This window comes from Sinocyclocheilus rhinocerous, unplaced genomic scaffold (genome assembly GCF_001515625.1).
Source record: "Sinocyclocheilus rhinocerous isolate Xijiao unplaced genomic scaffold, SAMN03320098_v1.1 scaffold550, whole genome shotgun sequence".
Classification (NCBI taxonomy): domain Eukaryota; kingdom Metazoa; phylum Chordata; class Actinopteri; order Cypriniformes; family Cyprinidae; genus Sinocyclocheilus; species Sinocyclocheilus rhinocerous.
This window is the reverse complement of record NW_015667382.1, coordinates 505,547-525,068: the sequence shown is the minus strand read 5'-3', so window position 1 is coordinate 525,068 and position 19,522 is coordinate 505,547. Positions and strand designations below refer to the sequence as shown.

General features: G+C 37.0%; 2 protein-coding genes across 2 annotated transcripts; one reads left to right on the top strand and one right to left on the bottom strand.

The window, feature by feature from the left end:
• Positions 1-3,171: 3,171 nt before the first annotated feature.
• Positions 3,172-5,594, bottom strand: LOC107733895 (growth arrest and DNA damage-inducible protein GADD45 alpha-like). The gene is made up of 4 exons (XM_016545737.1): positions 5,377-5,594; positions 4,883-4,984; positions 4,370-4,583; positions 3,172-3,886 (listed from the first exon to the last, which is right to left on the bottom strand). Exons 1-4 carry the CDS (start codon positions 5,424-5,426, stop codon positions 3,773-3,775), a joined length of 480 nt encoding a protein of 159 aa, XP_016401223.1. The 5' UTR covers positions 5,427-5,594; the 3' UTR covers positions 3,172-3,772.
• A 965-nt stretch (positions 5,595-6,559) lies between these two features.
• sec16b (SEC16 homolog B, endoplasmic reticulum export factor) lies at positions 6,560-18,854 on the top strand. The gene is made up of 24 exons (XM_016545735.1): positions 6,560-6,640; positions 6,896-7,068; positions 7,613-7,906; positions 8,820-8,920; positions 9,004-9,088; positions 9,208-9,298; positions 9,536-9,656; positions 9,824-9,969; positions 10,056-10,117; positions 10,236-10,374; positions 10,474-10,737; positions 11,961-12,078; positions 12,195-12,306; positions 12,393-12,498; positions 12,905-13,042; positions 13,135-13,242; positions 14,600-14,681; positions 14,879-15,229; positions 15,810-15,838; positions 15,982-16,080; positions 16,376-16,468; positions 17,311-17,410; positions 18,124-18,173; positions 18,248-18,854. Exons 3-24 carry the CDS (start codon positions 7,644-7,646, stop codon positions 18,254-18,256), a joined length of 2,667 nt encoding a protein of 888 aa, XP_016401221.1. The 5' UTR covers positions 6,560-6,640; positions 6,896-7,068; positions 7,613-7,643; the 3' UTR covers positions 18,257-18,854.
• Positions 18,855-19,522: the final 668 nt, after the last annotated feature.

The window sequence follows — 19,522 nt, the reverse complement described above, 5'->3', positions numbered from 1 at the left end:
AAAAGCTCCAGGATAAACCCCGTAATCCTGTATGAGGGAAACAAGAAGCCATTCAGTATATCATCTGTTATGTTATTATTCAGCTATATACCAGAGCTTTGCGAGACCACAGGTGTCCATGCACACGCATGTGTCGTTGTACTCTCCTGAACGAGTAGCGAAGACTGATGCAGAAGAGAAGAAATTGTTAAATAGTCTTTTTTTTCTCTTATGAGGGAAACAAGAAGCCATTCAGTATATCATCTGTTATGTTATTATTCAGCTATATACCAGAGCTTTGCGAGACCACAGGTGTCCATGCACACGCATGTGTCGTTGTACTCTCCTGAACGAGTAGCGAAGACTGACGCAGAAGAGAAGAAATTGTTAAATAGTCTTTTTTTTCTCTTTGCGCACAAAAAGTATTCTCGTAGCTTCATAACATTACATTTGAACCACTGATGTAACATGGACTATTTTAACAATGTCCTTATACTACCTTTCTGGGCCTTGAACGTGTCGGTTCCGTTGCTGTCTATGCAGGGTCAGAAAGCTCTCAGTTTTCATCAAAAATATCTTAATTTGTGTTCTGAAGATGAACGAAGGTCTTACGGTTTTGAACGACATGAGAGTGAGTAATTAATGACAGAATTTTCATTTTTGGGTGAACTATCCCTTTAAATTGTCCTTCATGCTCTCCAGGTTTGATCTGTGGCACTGCAGTTGGTCCTTTCAGAAACATTTGCATCCCTCATGCGTGGGAACAGCCGACGTCTCACTTCCACCTAAAATCATGGTCCCAGTGAAGCTGGAGTTTCCCAGATCTAGGCACATTCGGAGAGAAAGTACCACTGTGGAACTCCACTTACCTGCAAACCTGTATTTAGCAGGATGAGGTTAATGGCAGGCCGGGCGGTAAAAAACTCCACAGGTCATTACAGCAGGGACATAATGTCAGCTCTGTTTACTTCTAGTCAGCTTAGTACAGAAATACCCCTCCCAAAATGGCCCAGTCTGGCTCTCTGGCTGGGCTTTTGAACCACAGCTAGTGTGTGGAGTTAGTAAAGGTCCCAGTGTAGCTTCAAAATTTATTTCTCAACTAAAGCTATTGTATTTTCCCCCTCCTCTCTCCATGCACAACATTTTGTGGCAGGACTCCCAAAAATGATGATCACCTTGCTGGGAACCCAAAGATAGAAAGACTCATTTAGACACCGAAAAAAAAAAAATTTGGTCCAATGTAGACATTTTCATTTAGAAATTGCAAGTAAATTTCACAAATAATTAGAAAGTAATTATGTATTATGTAAGTAACACGTTGCATTAAATGTAAAATTTTGAAGTAGAAAAACTGAAATTGTATTTTCTTGTAAAACTCCAATAAATCTTTGTTTTATTTACAACTTCACTGTGTGAGAATACAACTTTATATAACATAAAAATGTAGGTTTGGTTGTCAGTAGGTACTTGTTTTAGTTTTTAAAAGGAGCAGATTTGGGCAGTACAATACATATATAAAAATAGATATTATGAGATTTGATAAAGATTACATTTAATGGTGTAATTAAAGTATTTTATGTTTTTAAAGATTAACAATGAGTTAAATCATGCACAAATGAACATCCCAAAAATGTAAACATTTATAGGCATATATTGTGCATCCATAGTTTAGGGGGAACATCTCAAACTCTCCTTGGTAACCTGTTGAGGATAAGTGGACTCCTGTTTGAAATACATGACCCAGCTTCTACTAAAAGCCTGAATTCTGCTTTCCAGCAGCAACTGCTTGAGCAATGCAGCAAAGCTTTAGCTGGAAATGAAACAACAGTTTACAGTGGTATTCAAAGTGTATTAGGGTCTTTCCAGTCCTCTCTCTCTTTGTCCGGTCTCAGTAAACTGAGCAAAGGGAACAGAGGGCTATTTTTAGTTGTCAGCTCTCCTGCTGCAGCCTTGAATGGCCTTGACTCACTCTATCTTTTCTCTTTTTTTTTTTGTCCACATTTTAACTCAGCCATCGTTTAGCATGTCCCCCACACCTGCTGATGCTGTCAGGTATGATTCACTCTCTCAGCGCTGTTTCTATTTCTGGCTTGGTCAGGGCCCAGATTATCTTCTGTTTTGTGTAGACACAAGGCCACGATGACCCGATGTCATGCGTCTCCCAGCTGCCGTAGTGAACGTAATGGAATTCTCTTACCCGCCTACTTGTGGAAATAGCTTTTTTTAGCAATACAAGTGAAGAAAGCTGTTAACAAAACAAAGCCCAATGACACTTTAAAACTGCCCTCTACTCTACTGCCCTCAGAATGTGCCTGCCTTGTGAAACATTTTGCATACGGTGCATTTATATTATCAAAATAAATGGTTGCAAAAAGTCAGGGTTTTTTATGCAAATAAATGTTCTTTGTGGTTTTTGTATACATTCATTGACCATGACGCTGATATTAAAATTCTAATTCCTACAACTCAATATTATTTTAATTTTATAATTGATAGCAGAAAAAAATGGCTTTAAAAATTTATTGAAATTGTACACATTTAAAATTAAAGTATTTTCAAATGCTGTAAATGGATTTAGGCATCACAACATTATAATGTACAATACAAAAAATGGATTTTTATTTTAAGATTTGCTAAGATCTGTGATTTTAAGATAAAATTTTAACAGTGCAGTTAATTTATTAGCATTGGTTTAGACCAGGGGTGGCGAACGTCGGTCCTGCAGAGCCGCAGCCCTGCAGAGTTCTGCTTCAACCCTAATCAAACACACCTGAACAAGCTAAGGTCTGAAGGGTTACTAGAACGCTACAGGCAGGTGAGTTTTAATTAGGGTTGGAGCTGTACTCTGCAGGGCTGCGGCTCTCCAGGACCGGAGTTCGCCACCGCTGGTTTAGACAAACATTGAGCATGTACCATCATCTAAGTAAATGTTAGATGATTGCAAAGCCAATCTAAATGTAAAAAATAAGGGCAACAAGAGATTACAATTAAATATCCAAAAACACTGCATGTGATTTAAAAACAAAACAAAAAACTCTGTAATATCGGCCGATAACTGATATGGTACCGATATATCGTGCAGTGTTTTCATATAGTGTTTTGAGACACTAGAACATATGCATTTCACAGACAACTGAAACACTGCCAAAGACAGATGCACATGGGTCAAACATTTTATTTTTACATTTCTGACAATGAACGCAACAATATAAATACAATTAATAAATTAAAAGTTTAAAATGAACAGTTTAAAATATGGAACATATTCCAGAATGCTTGAATTAAAACAAGTAACTCATTTCTATCTAAATCAGTAAAGACTGTAGTATATTCCCTTTTAAATAATTATAATACAGGACAGCATTAACATCATAAGTTACGGTCTTTAAATTGCAGTATGTCTGCAAAAGGGTCATGCCCATCATTTAACAGTCCATCTGACCCCCGACAGTCTAATCACATTTCATTGAGTAGATTCCAGTTGAACACACTCCAGTCTCTCAGCTCACTCCAGCATGTGTGATTCAGTTTCCTGTGTCGCTCCTTGGCAGCACTGCGAACACAGTGCCGAGTCATTCTTCCTGCTCTGAGGTGAAACCATGAATCGCCTGTCCAACCGGACAAACAAAACCCACACTTCTGATCATTGGGTTTGCTGGAAAACATATCATCCAGTGCATTTTGTTAATCCCCCTCATGTCTCATTCTCAGTGGCATTAGGCTTCATCCAAAGCAGAACACAAATCTAGTGCAGGAGCCCGTAAAAGCTCTGACATAGTTTGTCCGCTTCTGTTCATCGTTCGGGCAGATTGATAACCGGCACCCACTGGTCCAATCCCCGACTGTCTCTGCAGAATCGATTCAGTTTGCCGAGGGCTGGATCCTTCCACGTGGATGACTGTGGATTCTGTGAGAGAAAAGAGAAGAACTGTAAATTGCACAATTCAGAAGGTCCACAGCAAGAGTCTGGCGGTGAGTGGTTTTAACAGCTGCTGGTTAACGGACAAGCACTTGTTTTCAAAGGGCCTCTCTCTAATTTGTTAAAGATGGTCACTTCACAGAGCTTTTCTTCCAGGAAACCGTGTTTGCAGAAATGCCCCAGTGTTGCACAGGAAGTTCTGCGAATACTAAAAGCTAGCCACAGAAGTTCAGCACTGCTTATTAGATCTCACTGAAGAGCTGCCAGTTTACTGCAGCCCCAGACCGGCTGGGATTCCACATCACAGACGCTCTAATGGATCATTGAACTTTAAACTACTCCAGTCGTGCCGCCCTCAAAGAGTTTAACTAAACCTTCCTGGCAGTTAATACGAACATGCATGAACAATTCCGATCGATCTGTGCGCTGGAGGCTACCTAGCGTGCAATAGGAGAGTGAAATGACACATACGGTGACTAATACGCAGTGGAGGTCCATCGACTCTCCTCCCGGTTTCACGCCTTCCAGGATCTCTGCCAGACGTCTCATGTTGTTCACTCGGAAGATATTGATGTCATTCTCGCAGCAGAATGCTTGAATCAAGGTAAAATGAATCTGGAGCGCGACGTCTTTCACATCCTCCTCGTCTGTGGCCAGCAGACATAAAACCACGTTGTCTGGGTCCCTGCGAAAATGACAATGAAAGTACATTTAAAAATGTGCAAAAACATTTAAAGATAATGAAAAATATGAAATAGTTTTTTCTTTGTGTCCAGCTTGCGAATCAGCCCTTCTACAAATCTTTATCTTGTGTTTTATTAGTAGTAGTTGTGTTTGTCTCTTTGTAGTGTCATGACCTTAAGAGTAATGATGGCAACATGGAAAAAAATGTTAACCTGTTGACTATATCCCAGCATTTATCACATTTTTAAAACGTGGAATGACCCATCTATGGTTTAGAAGGGATCTGCAATGACCACTTACACGTTAAGTGACTTCGCTGCCTCATAAACTCCCACAGTGATACAACCCTGAGGTAATGCAGCAGTCAGGACCTCTTCCAGTGCCTTTTCAACCGAGTCCATTCTACAAAATGATTAAAAACACATTAGATTTCATTTACACACCAAATTACCAAACTCAATTCTCTTAAAGCACAAAATGTAGGGAAACGTTCTGCATGAACGCGATTTGCAGCTGAAGAGGACATTTGATCAATGTCACGACTAGTACTGTCACTTGATCAAACTTCTGCACGCGATGCAGCAAAGCGTTTTAAGCAAGTTAACAGGAGACCATGTGCAACGCTCGAGTGAAAGTCATTTAGAAGCACACGTCACCAAGAGGAAATCTGTATTAAAATTTCGAGAAATGATTTGTGAACCTCGTGATCTTTCAACGGCACAGACAGATAACATACGCGTGATGCTCGGCTCAAACAAAAGTGCAACACCAGTAAGTTTAATAAGAAAACATACCTTTCCGTTGCGTTGTCTCCACACGGTTCTTCAAAAGTCATATTGCACATTAGAAACGGATATCCTTAGTATGTGTCGCGCACTGTTCTCCGTTAGCATGTAATCCTGTGTGGTCCAGGAGCACGGATATGCTGCTCACGCTGAGTGGAGTGATAAAATGACGCTAGTGTCAGGGGACAGTAGAGTACTCACTCCAGCCTCATTTACATACTGTCGCTGATTGGTCAGCTCACGTGGAGGTGCATACGTGAACAAGCAGAGCGACAACTCAAACTCATAAGAGCAGTTACTTTTAAAATCTCTTTATATATTTTCTAAATATTGTGCATGCACCGTAATTTGTAGGCAATCACATGAGTATATACTCCACAGAATATAACAAAATAAATGTTGCTTCAGGCCAACAATAATCTTTCTAAACAACGTGATTAAAGTGACATCTGGTGGCGGATTAGTGAAGTCTTTATTGAAAAACCTCACAGAGTAAACCACGTACAGCAGAATAAAGTTTTAAAAATGTTAGAATATAAATATAGAATTTTTGCGTAGTTTTAAAGTACATAACTAGTTAAAAAAATACATGCTAGTTACTACATTAGTAGTTTTAAAATTCAAAGCATTAGCCAATGGATCGCATTATTAAGTGCTAAACTAGATTATGTAGCATAATCTTTAACTCTTGACTATAGTTAATGCATTGGTATTATTTTACAATAATTTCACAAATATAGAGAACCGTAAAGAATGGGGTGAACGCATTAACATATGACAATAGAATACCATACAATACTGAGAGACTTTGCACTGACAGTAATTTGTTGACTGATATTAATGATCAAAGCCTGATCAGTAATGTGCATTATAGTCTACAAAATTAAGGGCACACTTTTTTTGTCTAAATCAGATGTCTAAAAAAAATAGCCAGTAAGAAGTGCTTGAAAAGGTTCACATTCATTTTTTTTCTTTAAAAATCTGAATGCATAACTGCACAATCACTTCCGGTTCTGTGGCTGCGGTTCTGAAACTGCTGGTGCTGCGGGTCTGCAGCTGGATATATCTCCAATTTTGCACAGTTCCCTTCATAACATGGCAGCGATCTCCTCCCATCCACGAGTAAATGCTGTGTTCCTCCGAAGTGTGTCCGAGCAGCTCCAGCGTCTCTACGCGATGATTCCGCTCGACGTGGCAACTTTGAATATTCCAAATATGGGAGTGAGTTCAGAAAGCCCAGGGCGCCTGTCAGACCTCTGTATGCAAACACACTGTAAGTCCTGCTTTGATTTATTTCACATTTACCGTTATTTATGTGTAAAATAACTTATTTTTTATGTTTAAACGCATATTAGTGTTTGTTTTTTTTACACAAATGTATGGCAGTTATGTATTTAAAGTAAAAATGATAAAAAGCCGATGTCCAGCTGTTGCATAGGGCTGACAACAGCTGTTTAGAACAGCTATGAAGAGGTTCATCAAATATAATGTGTATTTTGACTTCCTTGGGTTCTGCATTCCCTTTTAGAGGTAGAAAGGCAAAGAAACATATGGAGAGACTTTGAGACTACAGTAAAGCAGGTTCATTGTTCAGCTTTGTTTGTGTTGTGCTCTGAAATGATGTGGCATGTGCACTTTGAAACTATGACAGGACACAGCACAGTCAACAGCGCATATGGAAAACATCTCAAATAGACACCTGTGAGTTATTTGAAAGTTGATTATGAGGAAATGTTTCTTTAATGCTATTGTCAATCATGTTTAATTACTATATTTAAAAAACGTTAAACTTACAGTAAGTTTCCTTTCTATGTATATTTTGTGTGCATCAGTCACACCACGTTTTTAGGACCCACTTTAAATTAACCACTATCTACTGAGATTTCAATTAAGCATTTGATAAAGCACTAATTGTGTAGTTTTTATCATTGTACTTGGATTTAAATCATATTTAATTTCTATAATTACATCTATAATTACACATTGACCCTAACCACTCTTAAACCTAACTATTACCACTATTTGTTTCCCTTAAGTACATAGTACTTAAAATAAAAACTTAAAATCTCATACTGATGTCTTTAGGTATATCAAAATTTACCACAAAAATACTGACAGACTGAAAACAAAGGTCAGACTGATAAAAACGGCCTCTGTATCTATGCTCACTGATAACATTTGACTTACAGCAGGCAAAATCCTCCCCTGTTTGTCTAACTCCTGACTTTTGTCTGTGTAAGTGCAGTTTACTTTAAGTTTATCCGGCGCTGTGTCTCATGATGGAGCCCAGAGGGCAAGGCTGGCATACGCCAGGCTATCAGTACCAGTCTAGTAACAGAGACGACCACTACAGATCCTCCCACCAAACACCGTATTACTACCCACCTACAGACCCGAGAGGGAGAGAAAGACAGTGGCCCCATGTGGATCCTCACTATGGAAGCTACATGGCCAGTCCTCCTCCTAAACCAGAGTATATTCCTGGATATAGTAGTGCTTATGCATCAAACCAGCCATTACACTTCAGACCTCACTCCAGGTAAATCAGTAAAAATTGTTTTCTTAATCAGTATTTTATTACTTGTTTTCCTGTAAACATGCAAATGTCCTTGAACCTTTAAAATGTATCCAAAATAAATCTACTTGAGAAGCAAAATAGCATAAAATATTAAAACTTTTTTTATGAGAACATATCTGAATTACTGTTTGTTTAATTTCCTTAAAACTGGCTAATCAGTTCATTGGCATAAATTGCAATGCACTTTGTTATTGGCATAAACATCAGTATACTTAGTTTGATTTTAAGGTCATCTTACAGTATAAAAATAATACTAAGGTAATTGTGAGATAAAGTCTACAATAATATTTTTTTTTTAAACATTTTTACCCAACCCAAAATAAAGAAAAAAATACTGATTAAGACACCTTTTTAGTATTATTTTGAATATACGCGACCCTTCACAAGTTTAAGGTCAGTAAGATTTTCCAAGAAATGAACTGTTATTTTATTAGCAAGGATGCATTAAATTGATCAAAAGTGACAATACAAACTTTTACATTGATACAAAAAAAAAAAAAAAATTTTTTTTTAATTAATGCTGTTGTTTTGAACTTTCTATTCATCAGAGAATCCTAAAACGAATTACAGTTTCAACAAATTATTAAGCACCATTATTTTCCAACTATTTTCAATGTTAAATTAAAATAGAAATAAATAAAAGAAACTAAAATTCAGAGCGTTATTTTAAACTTTAATATTTCACGATATTACTTTTTGCTGTATTTTTGATCAAATAAATGCAGCCTTGGTTAGCTTAAGAGACTTATGCGACAAACTTTTGAACAGTATTTAATATTAATATACTGGAATATACGGGCACCTTGTTTGTTAGTATTTGTCAATGAATGAGCACAGTCTAAAATCCCAGGTCTAACTACTAATATCTGTTCAGGCAGGAATATGACTACCCCGCGTCCAGCTACTGGCCCTACAGAGACGACTACGGCTATTATGATTATCATGGTTATCACAGATCACAATACAGCTCCCCAGGTACATAATATTCAATCCCGTGCCCACAGTTTTTAATTCTCATAAAAATTCAAACTCACTTTAAGCCCATTGGTGTTTTGTAGATGGTGGTGGCTGGAGAACAGAGGGGTATCAGGGCAGAGGACTGCAGCAGGAGTCAGCAAGCGCTTCATACTTCGATCAGCAGGGGTCTGTTAATGGCATACACTCATACATTATATGCTCTGTCATGCCTGAAATGTGTTTTCAGAACAATCAAATCATTTTGTTCATTTCATATCAAGTAACCTTACACATTTATTTAACAGCTATAGCCATAGAACAGACAGTCATTATGACCATGGTGTCTCAGAGAGACAGCACAGAGAAAGTATGGAAAATGGAGATGGAACCGGAGAGGTTTGTTGTGTAAAGAGGCTTTATTGTAAACTTGCCATTCTTGTTCATAAAAGTCAACTTTAATATATACATTATTGTTCAATGTTTTGTGGTCAGTAAGATTTTTTTTAAAAGAAACTAATACTTTTATTCAGCAAGGACACATTATTTATTATCCCCCTAATCTTTTGAACAGTAGTGTATATATTCCAGCTCTTTTTGATTATGCCTCAGGTTGTTTTGTTTTTCCTTCTCTAGGTGTATGATAGTGGAGCTCTTGCCAACTCTAAAGCTTCAGGTCTGTCCTCGAGCAGCTATGAGCTCAGCCAGTACATCAGTGGTGCTGAACTGAGTGAGCCTGAGCTCATATCTCACACAGGTTTGTCACAACCAGGCTTCATAATACTGAACTTTAATGCTTTGTGTTTTTGTACAGCAAATGTGTGCTTGTTAATTTTCTTTTATTACAGCAGTTAGTTACAGTCCTCGAATCTGAATGGTCAGTGCATTCAGAATGGCTGTGGTTTATTTGGTCATTTGATTTAGATGCTGTACCCATGGAGGTGGCTCCACTGAAGTTCTGCATCCCTCATGTGGCAGTCAGCTTTGGGCCTTCAGGTCAGCTGGTATGGGTCAGTCCAGCTCTTGCCTCTGAGGGAGAGCCTGCTCAAGTGGAACTCCACAGTCTGGAGGTAACAGAGACATGGTACAAACATGAATTTTAAAGCATAATATGAAGTATCATGGTGGATTAAAAATGTTCTTTTAATGATTTCAGGTCATTCTCTGTGACACACATGAACAGCAGGATATGAGAGATTTCCCTGGACCACTGGCTAGGTATGATATTCCAAAATATCCCTCTCTCACAATAATACTAACATTTGCAAGACATTAATCCAGTCTGAAAAGTTTTATATAAATATTAGATTGCTGCTTTTCTTCTTTTTTCATGAAGGGAGGATTTGCATAAGGTGGATGCCATTAATTTTGCCCTCCAAATGTCAGAGAAATGTCTGAAGGATGAGAAATTAGAAGATGCCACTTCTGCTGCCCTCTTGTGGCATCTACTAATCTTGCTGTGCAGACAGAATGGAGTAAGTTCCATTACATTAAAGTATTTTAAGACCATTCTTTTCAAATCTGTTTGTGTGCCCCTTTTACACGATTAATGTGAGTATGTGTTGATGTTACAGAGAATCATGGGTTCAGATGTTGCAGAACTGTTGATGAGGGACTCCAGTTCTTTGGGTGCGTGTGGGGTCTCTGGTGATGAAGATGGAGAAACTCTCATTGATCTGAGTGAAACACCCACATCAGAAAAAGGGACCCTCAACTTTGCCGACCTCCTGACTGGATATCCTCCAACTGACAAAGAGGCTGCAGAGCAAAACCTTCAGAGATACACAAAACTATTGCTGTCTGGCAGAAAGAAGGTTAATGCTTTTATTGAAATGTATTTTCTACCTTGAGTCTCTCAGTCCAACCTTCTTCTGAGCTTTTTTGACCAGTAATGACCCTGTGAAACTGTTAACCAGTTCTTTCTTTGTTGTCATAATTTCTACTGAAAATGGAGATTGGGGCAGGACATAATGAAGGACGTCTGCTTAGTTCATTTTTTCCCCCTTCAAAGTCAATAGCCTCATTATAGAGGGCAATTTATTGAGCAAAAATATTTGACTCTTTGAAGGAACATCATCTATATATATATATATATATGCTTTAATCCATTTCCTATTAGAGAAAGACATTGTACACTGTAAATATGTACGATAGCATTAAAAAGTTTGTGGTTGGTAGGATTTTATAAATATTTTTGAAAGAAGTCTCCTATGCTCACCAAGGCTGCATTTTTTTAAATTAAAAATAGATCAATAGCAAAACCACAAATATTACTTTAAATTATTTAAAATAATTTTCTATTTAGATTTTTTTTATTTTTTTTTATGTAATTGCTTTTCAACTATTACTCCAGTCCTCAGTGTCACATGATCCTTCAGAAACCATTCTAATATGTTGTTTTGATGCTCAAGAAACCTTTTTATTATCAATTTTGGAAAAGGTTGTATTGCTGAATAATTTTGTTGAAACTGTGGTACAATTTCTTATTTTTTTCAGAAAGAAGGGCAGATTTTTTTCTAACAATGTAAAAGTCGTTTCTGTCACTTTTAATGTATTAATGCACCCTTGCTGAATAAAAGTATTAATTTCTTAAACTTTTGAACGGTAAAAAGTTGGTTTCTATATCTTACAATATTACTTTTTACTATATTTTTGCTCAAATAAATGCAACCTTGTTGAGCATAAGAGACCTTTAGACACATTAAAAATCTTACTGACCTGAAACTTTTGAACAGTAGTGTATTTGGAATGTAGTGCTTCCATAGTTTTTTTGTCATTCTGATAAATGTACTGCCAAGAGCTGTGCAATTCTTCTTCAGAATTTCAAATGTTATGCTTCATTGAAAAAATAACAGCATAAGGATTTGTAACAACATGAGAGTGGGATGCTAATAATGACAGAATTTTGAATGAATTTTGAATGAACTGTTCCTTTAAATGGAAGCGTAATACAGACCCCTCCAGTCACAGCTCATATGAAAACTCTTCTTTTCCTCTAAATTGTCCTCTCTGGCTTTCTCTTCTAAATGCTGTCATTATGCTCTCTAATTCCACTTTTTAGTCCTGGAGTAGTGAGAAGTGGGGAGACTGGCGACCACACTTGGCTGTTTTGCTGTCCAATGAGACAGGAGACCCCTTTATACATCACAGGTCCATCATCACCATGGGTGATACCCTAGGTAATGTCTAGTCCAATTTCTAGAAGTAACCATCTCCTAGAATGTTCTGTCATATTTTGGCTAATATCAAATGATTCTTCAAGTAGATCTCGTGTTCTCTTATGTTCTCCTCTCAGCCTCAAGGGATATGCTGTATGCCTCCCAGATCTGCTACCTCACCGCTCAATGTCCCTTTGGCTGGTACACAAACAGATCAGAACGCCTTGTGCTTCTGGGCAGCAAGCAAAGGTGAGAATTCAGCATGAGCACTAAGATATCTAAATGGCTGAGTTCCTGAATACAAATGGCTCTTCATTTTAACTCTTTGATTGCAGTGTTCTGTTTTCCAAGTTCTGTCACAACTCTGCCATTCGCTGTACTGAACTCTTTGAGTACTGCCAGAGGCTTGGAAATGCTGAATTTATCGTTCCTGCTTTTCAGGTATTCATACTGTACATTAACTACAGGAATCTTAGCAAATCAGGGATCTGAAGGTCTGAGGGCACTATTGAAAAATGCTTATGTTCTGATTTAATAATAATAATTAAAAAATCATTACACATTTGATCGAAATTAAATTTTGTTTTACTTTTTTTTTAATGTCCGAACTTTTCCTTATTTTAAACTGTTCAATGTGGTCTCAGAATTCTGGACCTCTTTGTATATCCTAATTTATGACTATTTATGTCAGATTTGTATAGGTCAGTATTTTATATGGTCATAAGCGCTACTTAATTTTAAAATTATTTAGATCATATGATTGTTTCACATTTGTTTTTTGATGTATTACTATGATTCAGTGTGTTTTATCTATTGCACAGTTATTATTGTGTTTTGTTCTGTGTAGGTGTATAAATTCCTATATGCATGCCGGTTGTTGGACTGTGGTCTGGCTTCTCAGGCTTTCCACTACTGTGAGGTGGTGGCAAAAGCTCTGCTCAAGATAGAGGAACCCCATGTGGTGTTGCAGGGAGAGCTTATTAAAGTAACACACACCTGCACATACAGTGCTTTTGTCTTTTCTGTGTATGCATTGAAAAGTGTTTTGTGATCTGTCTGATTTGTTTGCTATCACAGTTGGTGGACAGACTGAAGTTCTCCGAGGCACAGCTCAGTGACACAGGTCAGCCTTTCCTGGATCCCGACTGGCTGGTGCAGATTCGCTGCAGACGCCAGGCCATGCTGGTAAACCCAAAGTTTGTACTGTATATATGATAGTTATTAGTCCACTTTAAGATCAGCAGGACTGTTTATAGCAAGACTTAACACTATCCATATGGAACTCAATGTACAGACCACACTATCGTTTTTCATTACCCATGGTGCTTGCTCACCTTCAGGTCCTGTTTATACCTGGTATTGACATCCATCTTGGGTGAAACGGTCACAAGTGGTCATATATATATAAATCCAACTAAATACAAATGTTTTTGTTTGTTTACCTCCATACGTGGTTTCTGTGGAAATGTTTTGGACCCCATTTTTAGCTGTATTTATAGCTAAAACATGATCATTCTGTATGGATGTAGCGGACATCCCACCCTGCAAAAACTCATTTCAGGGAGGTAGCCTCACCTGAATATAGAGTATTGCATTATAATATGCCTCTAATATAATATAATATAATATGTGACCCTGGACCACAAAACCAATCATAAGGGTCTTTTTTTTTAAAATTGAGATATACATCGTCTGAAAGCTGAATAAATAATTATTATGATAGGACAATATTTGGCCGAGATACAACTATTTGAAAATCTGGAATCTGAGGGTGCAAAAAAATCTAAATATTGAGAAAATCACCTTTAAAGCTGTCCAAGTAAAGTCTTAGCATGTATATTACTAATCAAAATTTAAGTTTGATATATTTATGGTAGGACATTTACAAAATCTCTTCATGGAACACCCATACAATGACCCATACAATGTATTTTTGGCTATTGCTACAAATATATCCGTTCTACCTATGACTGGTTTTGTGGTCCAGGGTCACATAAAATAGAATAGGAGATTTTATGCCTCATCACATTGTACATGAATACAGTATCTCCTTAACAGATAGTCAGCTAATTTAAATTTAAATGACATTAGCACCAAAGTCACAGCTGTCCTCTCTTCTCCTTTTGCTCACTCATAAGTTGCATTACCTGGTTTAGTTAGTATTCATGCGCTGCACTCAGAGCTCGTGCAAAGGAGATGTAAAGTGTGATGAATTCCAACCAGAAATGGTCAAATGAGACAAATTTAAAACACATGTATACCAGGTGGAAATGGTAAATGCATCTGGACTGACAACTTGCGATTGAATCACCAAAAAATGCACTTTAATGCTCTAGAAATGGCGTTATATATAATCTGCAGACGTCAGGAAGCTATCAGGCTATCAATAGCGCAAGGCTCCTGGACTTTCTGGGAGAGGTGGTATGTCTGATTTTGTACCAGGTATAAATGGGGCCCTACACATCTTTAGAGGCTGCTCTTAATCACCAATGTTGTGACCTTTCCCCTGGTTCCACTCTCAGTAAAATGTTTATTTTATTAGGAGGGGAGCTACTGTAATGAAACATATCAGTCACCAGTTGGGGAGACTACTTGGAGTCATGAGGAGAGCAACGCGTGTTCAGGTTTAAAACATTTGCCAGATCTTTTTGACTATGTGCCCATGAAACTTTCTCTGAGCCACTAGGTGGCAATGAAACTCAGAAAGTCTGTCAGTGTTGCCCGTAATTTTAGAACATTGTTAATGTGCAGGAGAAAAGTGTTAACAGTTTGTCAGTATGCAGTAAAACATTTTGTGTTTTCTCTCTTGGCTTCTCTGTAGATTTTACAGAAGGCTTCCAGACAGATGCCGTTAACCACACTAGCACTGAAAACGAAACCTCAAACCCACCTCAATCCATGATACCTAACACTGATGCCGGGTTTCAGGAGTCTTACTCTACAGTGAGCCACTCTTACTCTTCTGAAGAACAGGCTCCTAAGACCGTGGCCCCAGTGCCACTGTACCCGACCCAGCAGCCAATGACGCTGCACCCAGTCTTCCCTATGGAAATGTCTGGGCCTCCACAAGTTTCAATGGACCAAAGCCACTCTAATCTTGATAGCAGCAGTAAAAATGATAACTTTTACACTGCTGCTTCTACTTTTCCTACAAGAAGCTACAATGATACAGGTTAGGATGACTATGGATGACAGAATCAGTATGACACAATTTATACAGTATATCGTTCTTCAATATCGTTCTTCTACACCGCCATTCAAAATTTAATCAAAAGTGACAGTAAAGACATTTATGATGTTCCAATGAATTCTATAAAAAAATGCTGTTCTTTTGAACTTTCTATTCATCAAGGAATCCCAAAAAACCTTATGGTTTCCAAAACAATATTAATCAGCACAACCGTTTTCAACACTGATAATAATATGAAATGTTTCTTAAGAACCAAAAAATCATATCAAAATGATTTCTGAAGAATTACGTGACACTGAAAAGTGGAGTAATGACTGCTGAAATTCATCTTTGCCATCTCAGGAATAAATTACAATTTAAATAAAATATATTAAAATCGAAAAACGTTACTTTAAAATTTCAATTTTTTTTGATCAAATAAATGCAGCCTTGGTGGTCATAAGAGACTTATTTCAAGAACATAAATAAATCTTACTCACCCCAAACTTTTAAACAGTAGTGTAAATATTTCAAACACTTCATTTCAAAATTAATACTAAACCTTTACCTTTTGTTTTCTAAGATGGTGACTTTTCTGCTGGTGCAATAATGGTGAGAAAAAGAGATTTCAGTTCATTTTCATTTTTAAGTTTGAGAAAAACCTTAGTGAAGTTGTGTCTATATGTTTAATAGAGATTGGAGGAAGTATTTTAACACAAAAAATTACACACATCACCTCTGAACCATTCACACAGGGTGCTGCTGAAAACGACGCTATGGTTGGTAGTGTTAATCAGTCCGGGACAATTCCTTATCAGGACAACCAGAGAGAGTCCAGCACACAATCAGCAAAGGTATTGTAGCGCACAGACTTTATGATCATTGGGAAATTGCTGTTATATGTTTTTTGCACCGGCAATGATAGTGTTAATGCGGGGAGTTCAGGACCCGGAAGAGGAGAAGATCGAGTTAGTCAGGCTGGTGCGGCTGTAAACCGTTGTTCTGCGTTCTAATTAAACGTGAATGCACGGAAAGTCTTTTGTCTGTCATTCTTCAGACATTACAGTATATTACATCAAATATTTACATGATTTCCTCTTTTATTTTAATTCATTTTTTTAATTGTTGTATTATTTCATCTCTGAACAGCCCTCTAAGCCTGGATGGTTCAGTGGCTGGTTCAAGTCTAAGCCTAAAGAAGACCCAAAAGAACAAATCCCAGAACCCAAACCCACCACTAGGGTATATGCTCTTACATTTCCTATCAAAAAATAACAGTCTAAGGAAGTTTGTGATAGAAAAGATCTAAATCAGAACATGTCATAAACTGCTGTATAAAATAACTATATTCACTAATCATGTGGCGGAAAAGAGAAAAAACTGAAACCCTTGTCAATTATAACAAAATTAACCATTTGTGCCATGGCACCTTTGAACTGCCATATTCTATAGTCAGTATTTGAATAATTGAAATTATTTGGAGAAGTTAGCTATTCAAGTTAATTTTGTCTTGCATGGTATAAGTATCCTTTTTTACACTCATTACATTCATCAAAGTGACTTGAACCTGATACATTTTCCAAGTTGTAAATACATTTCTTCTGTTCATCCATATAGTGGTCCTAAAAAGCAATTGGATTACTTATCCACATTATAAAGCAAAAATATCAAAGCAACACTGCAAAAAAATGCTTTTCTTACTTAGTTTTTTTGTCTTGTTTTCAGACAAAATATCAAAAAATTCTTAAATCAAGAAGGATTTTCTAGACAAGTAAAAATTATTGTCTTGTTTTCAGAAAAATCAAGTCAAAATTAAGTGAGTTTTTGCTGAGAACAAGCAAAATAATCTGCCTAGATATTTTGGCTGGAAACAAGGCAAAAAAATCTAAGCAAGAAAAGCATTTTTTGCAGTGAAGTGACAGCTTTCAACCAAAATTGATTTTACAGACATTTAAGGATGGCAGACGTATTCAGATACTTTTTGGGAGCACTATATACTGACAGAATTAATGATGCACCTTTTTTCACTGAGCCTCGTTTGCGGTCAAGTAACAATTTTTTTTTTTTTTTCTGTTTCTTGTTAGGAATCAACAGCCAACTTTCCTTTCCCTTCTCCTCCTCCACTCATCCCAAAGGCATCACAGCCCCAACTCAGTGGGATCAATCCTTTTTCTAGGAGCGCTGGTGAGTAAAGATCATCTGTACGTCTGCCTGGTTTTGGCATCACTGACTCGAAGCTCTGAGACGGTTACACTGAATGAGTGAGCTGACAGAATCAAACTTTTCTTGAATCACTGCACTTTTCGTTCTGTTTGACAACTGTCAATTTTAACATCCAACCCTGATCATACATCCCTTGCAGAATTAGTAAAGAGGGATAAAAAAATGCAGTTTGTTTTGTCTTATTTGAAAATACAAAATAATTACGGGTTAATTTAAAATGTAGTTATTTTGTCTTGTGGACTGTATATAAACATCTGTTATGTGAAGTAGCTTAGTTGGGGGATTACTAAATAAAATGCCATTTTTATTTTATTTTTTATTTAAAATTTATTAAAAAATAAAGCCTTTTCAAATTTTATCCACTTAACATATAACATAGTCAATAAAGTTCATTAATTTTTCTTAGGGTTCTTGAAGTGGAAATATGGAAAACGGTGAATTTTACATTTCTGATTTCTGGGCCTGGAAAAGTAAAGATTAATAAGATTTTAAAAAGCAAAAAGAAAGTTGTGGAAATTTGTTGGTCAAAAGGTGCTTTTATCTGGAATAATTATGCAATATTTATGTTTGACATCCATATAGGGCCAGTATTTTTGCACACGTTAGATATTTTAAAGTTCAAACGAGTTTTTTAACAAGTTTAATAGAAGCATAATTTTCTTTCTTTGTTACAGGACAAAAATTGTCTGGGACAATGAGTCAGAATCAAGGGTCCATTTCACAGGTAGAAATCCTGATAAATGCCTATATTTATCATAACTGTCATGCAAATATTCAGGTTAATTGCTTTGTTCATAGGGTCCCTAATGAAGGTTCGTAATTGAGGAATAATCACCAAATGAGGAACTCGGGGATGGACTTTCAGCCTCGTGACTAGTGTTCACGTGACCAAGTGATTCCTTAGGCACACCCCTTCAGTTCCAGTAGAGGAGGTCAGAGGGGCCTGTGTATCTTTATATACAGTAACACCTGTGGTTACAGAAATACACTGAGGACATAGAGTTCTTGAAATAATCTGTTAAGGGTTTGGTGCCCAGTCTTCTTTGAATGAAGACACTGAACAGCTGAGGCACAGCTCCCCGTGCTGACTCTAGGGATTTGTGTCATTCCCTTTGGGAACGGGGACATGATGGAAATGGGTGCTGAGCAAAGGTGCTGTGACCTATGGAAACATGAACTTAAGACATCTCCTCAGCTGGCAATGTCAGTAAATTGTATAACATGTAACACTTCCATCCCTCATCCCACCTCCCCACATGCAAAATGATTTTAATAATTTAAGTGGCTTTCACAATTCAAATGTTTAAGATATGGCGCCGGAGAGTAGTGAAAATGTGGGAAATGTTGTAATTGTACAGGTGGTCCCTTTGGGTCACAGCCTTGATTTATTCCAGAGGAAGAGATATTGATGTTTTATCCAATATCTCTACCAAAAAAATTTATTCTTTTGTTGTAAAAAAAAAAAATCAAATAAAAAGCAATAGTATTTGTATATGCCAATGTATTTGATTAACAAGTAAAAATATAATTAGTCAACTAAAAATATGCTATGAGCAACAACTCTTGTTGCATAGCAGGACAGTGGAATTTGACAAGATGTATGCCATCTTCTTTTACCATGAGTGTGCAGATCTGGCAGCAGAGGGACAAATGTTAGCAGAAGTGTGGAACTCTGGGAATTAGGTCTTGTGTTCTATACATACAGAGGGAACAACATGATTGAGTCACTACACACTCTCATGTTTCCAACACCACATTTCACACATGAATCCTGAAAAATACTTTTATTTAGTCTATGTGACATTTTAAATTGAAAAAAAATGCATTTTTGTTTATGATGGTAATGACATATTCACAATTATACAACATGTGATTTAATGTAAGTCCAAAAGAAAAGGTAACAGTTTATAATTAATTTAATTAATCATATAACATGTTCCACCAACCCCATCCCCAAAACCTCAAAATACAATTACACATTTTCCCCTACTGCATACATTTAGTACCAAAATATAGCACTACCACATAGTAATAGTAACATTATATAGCTTTAACAACATATCTTGTAACTTG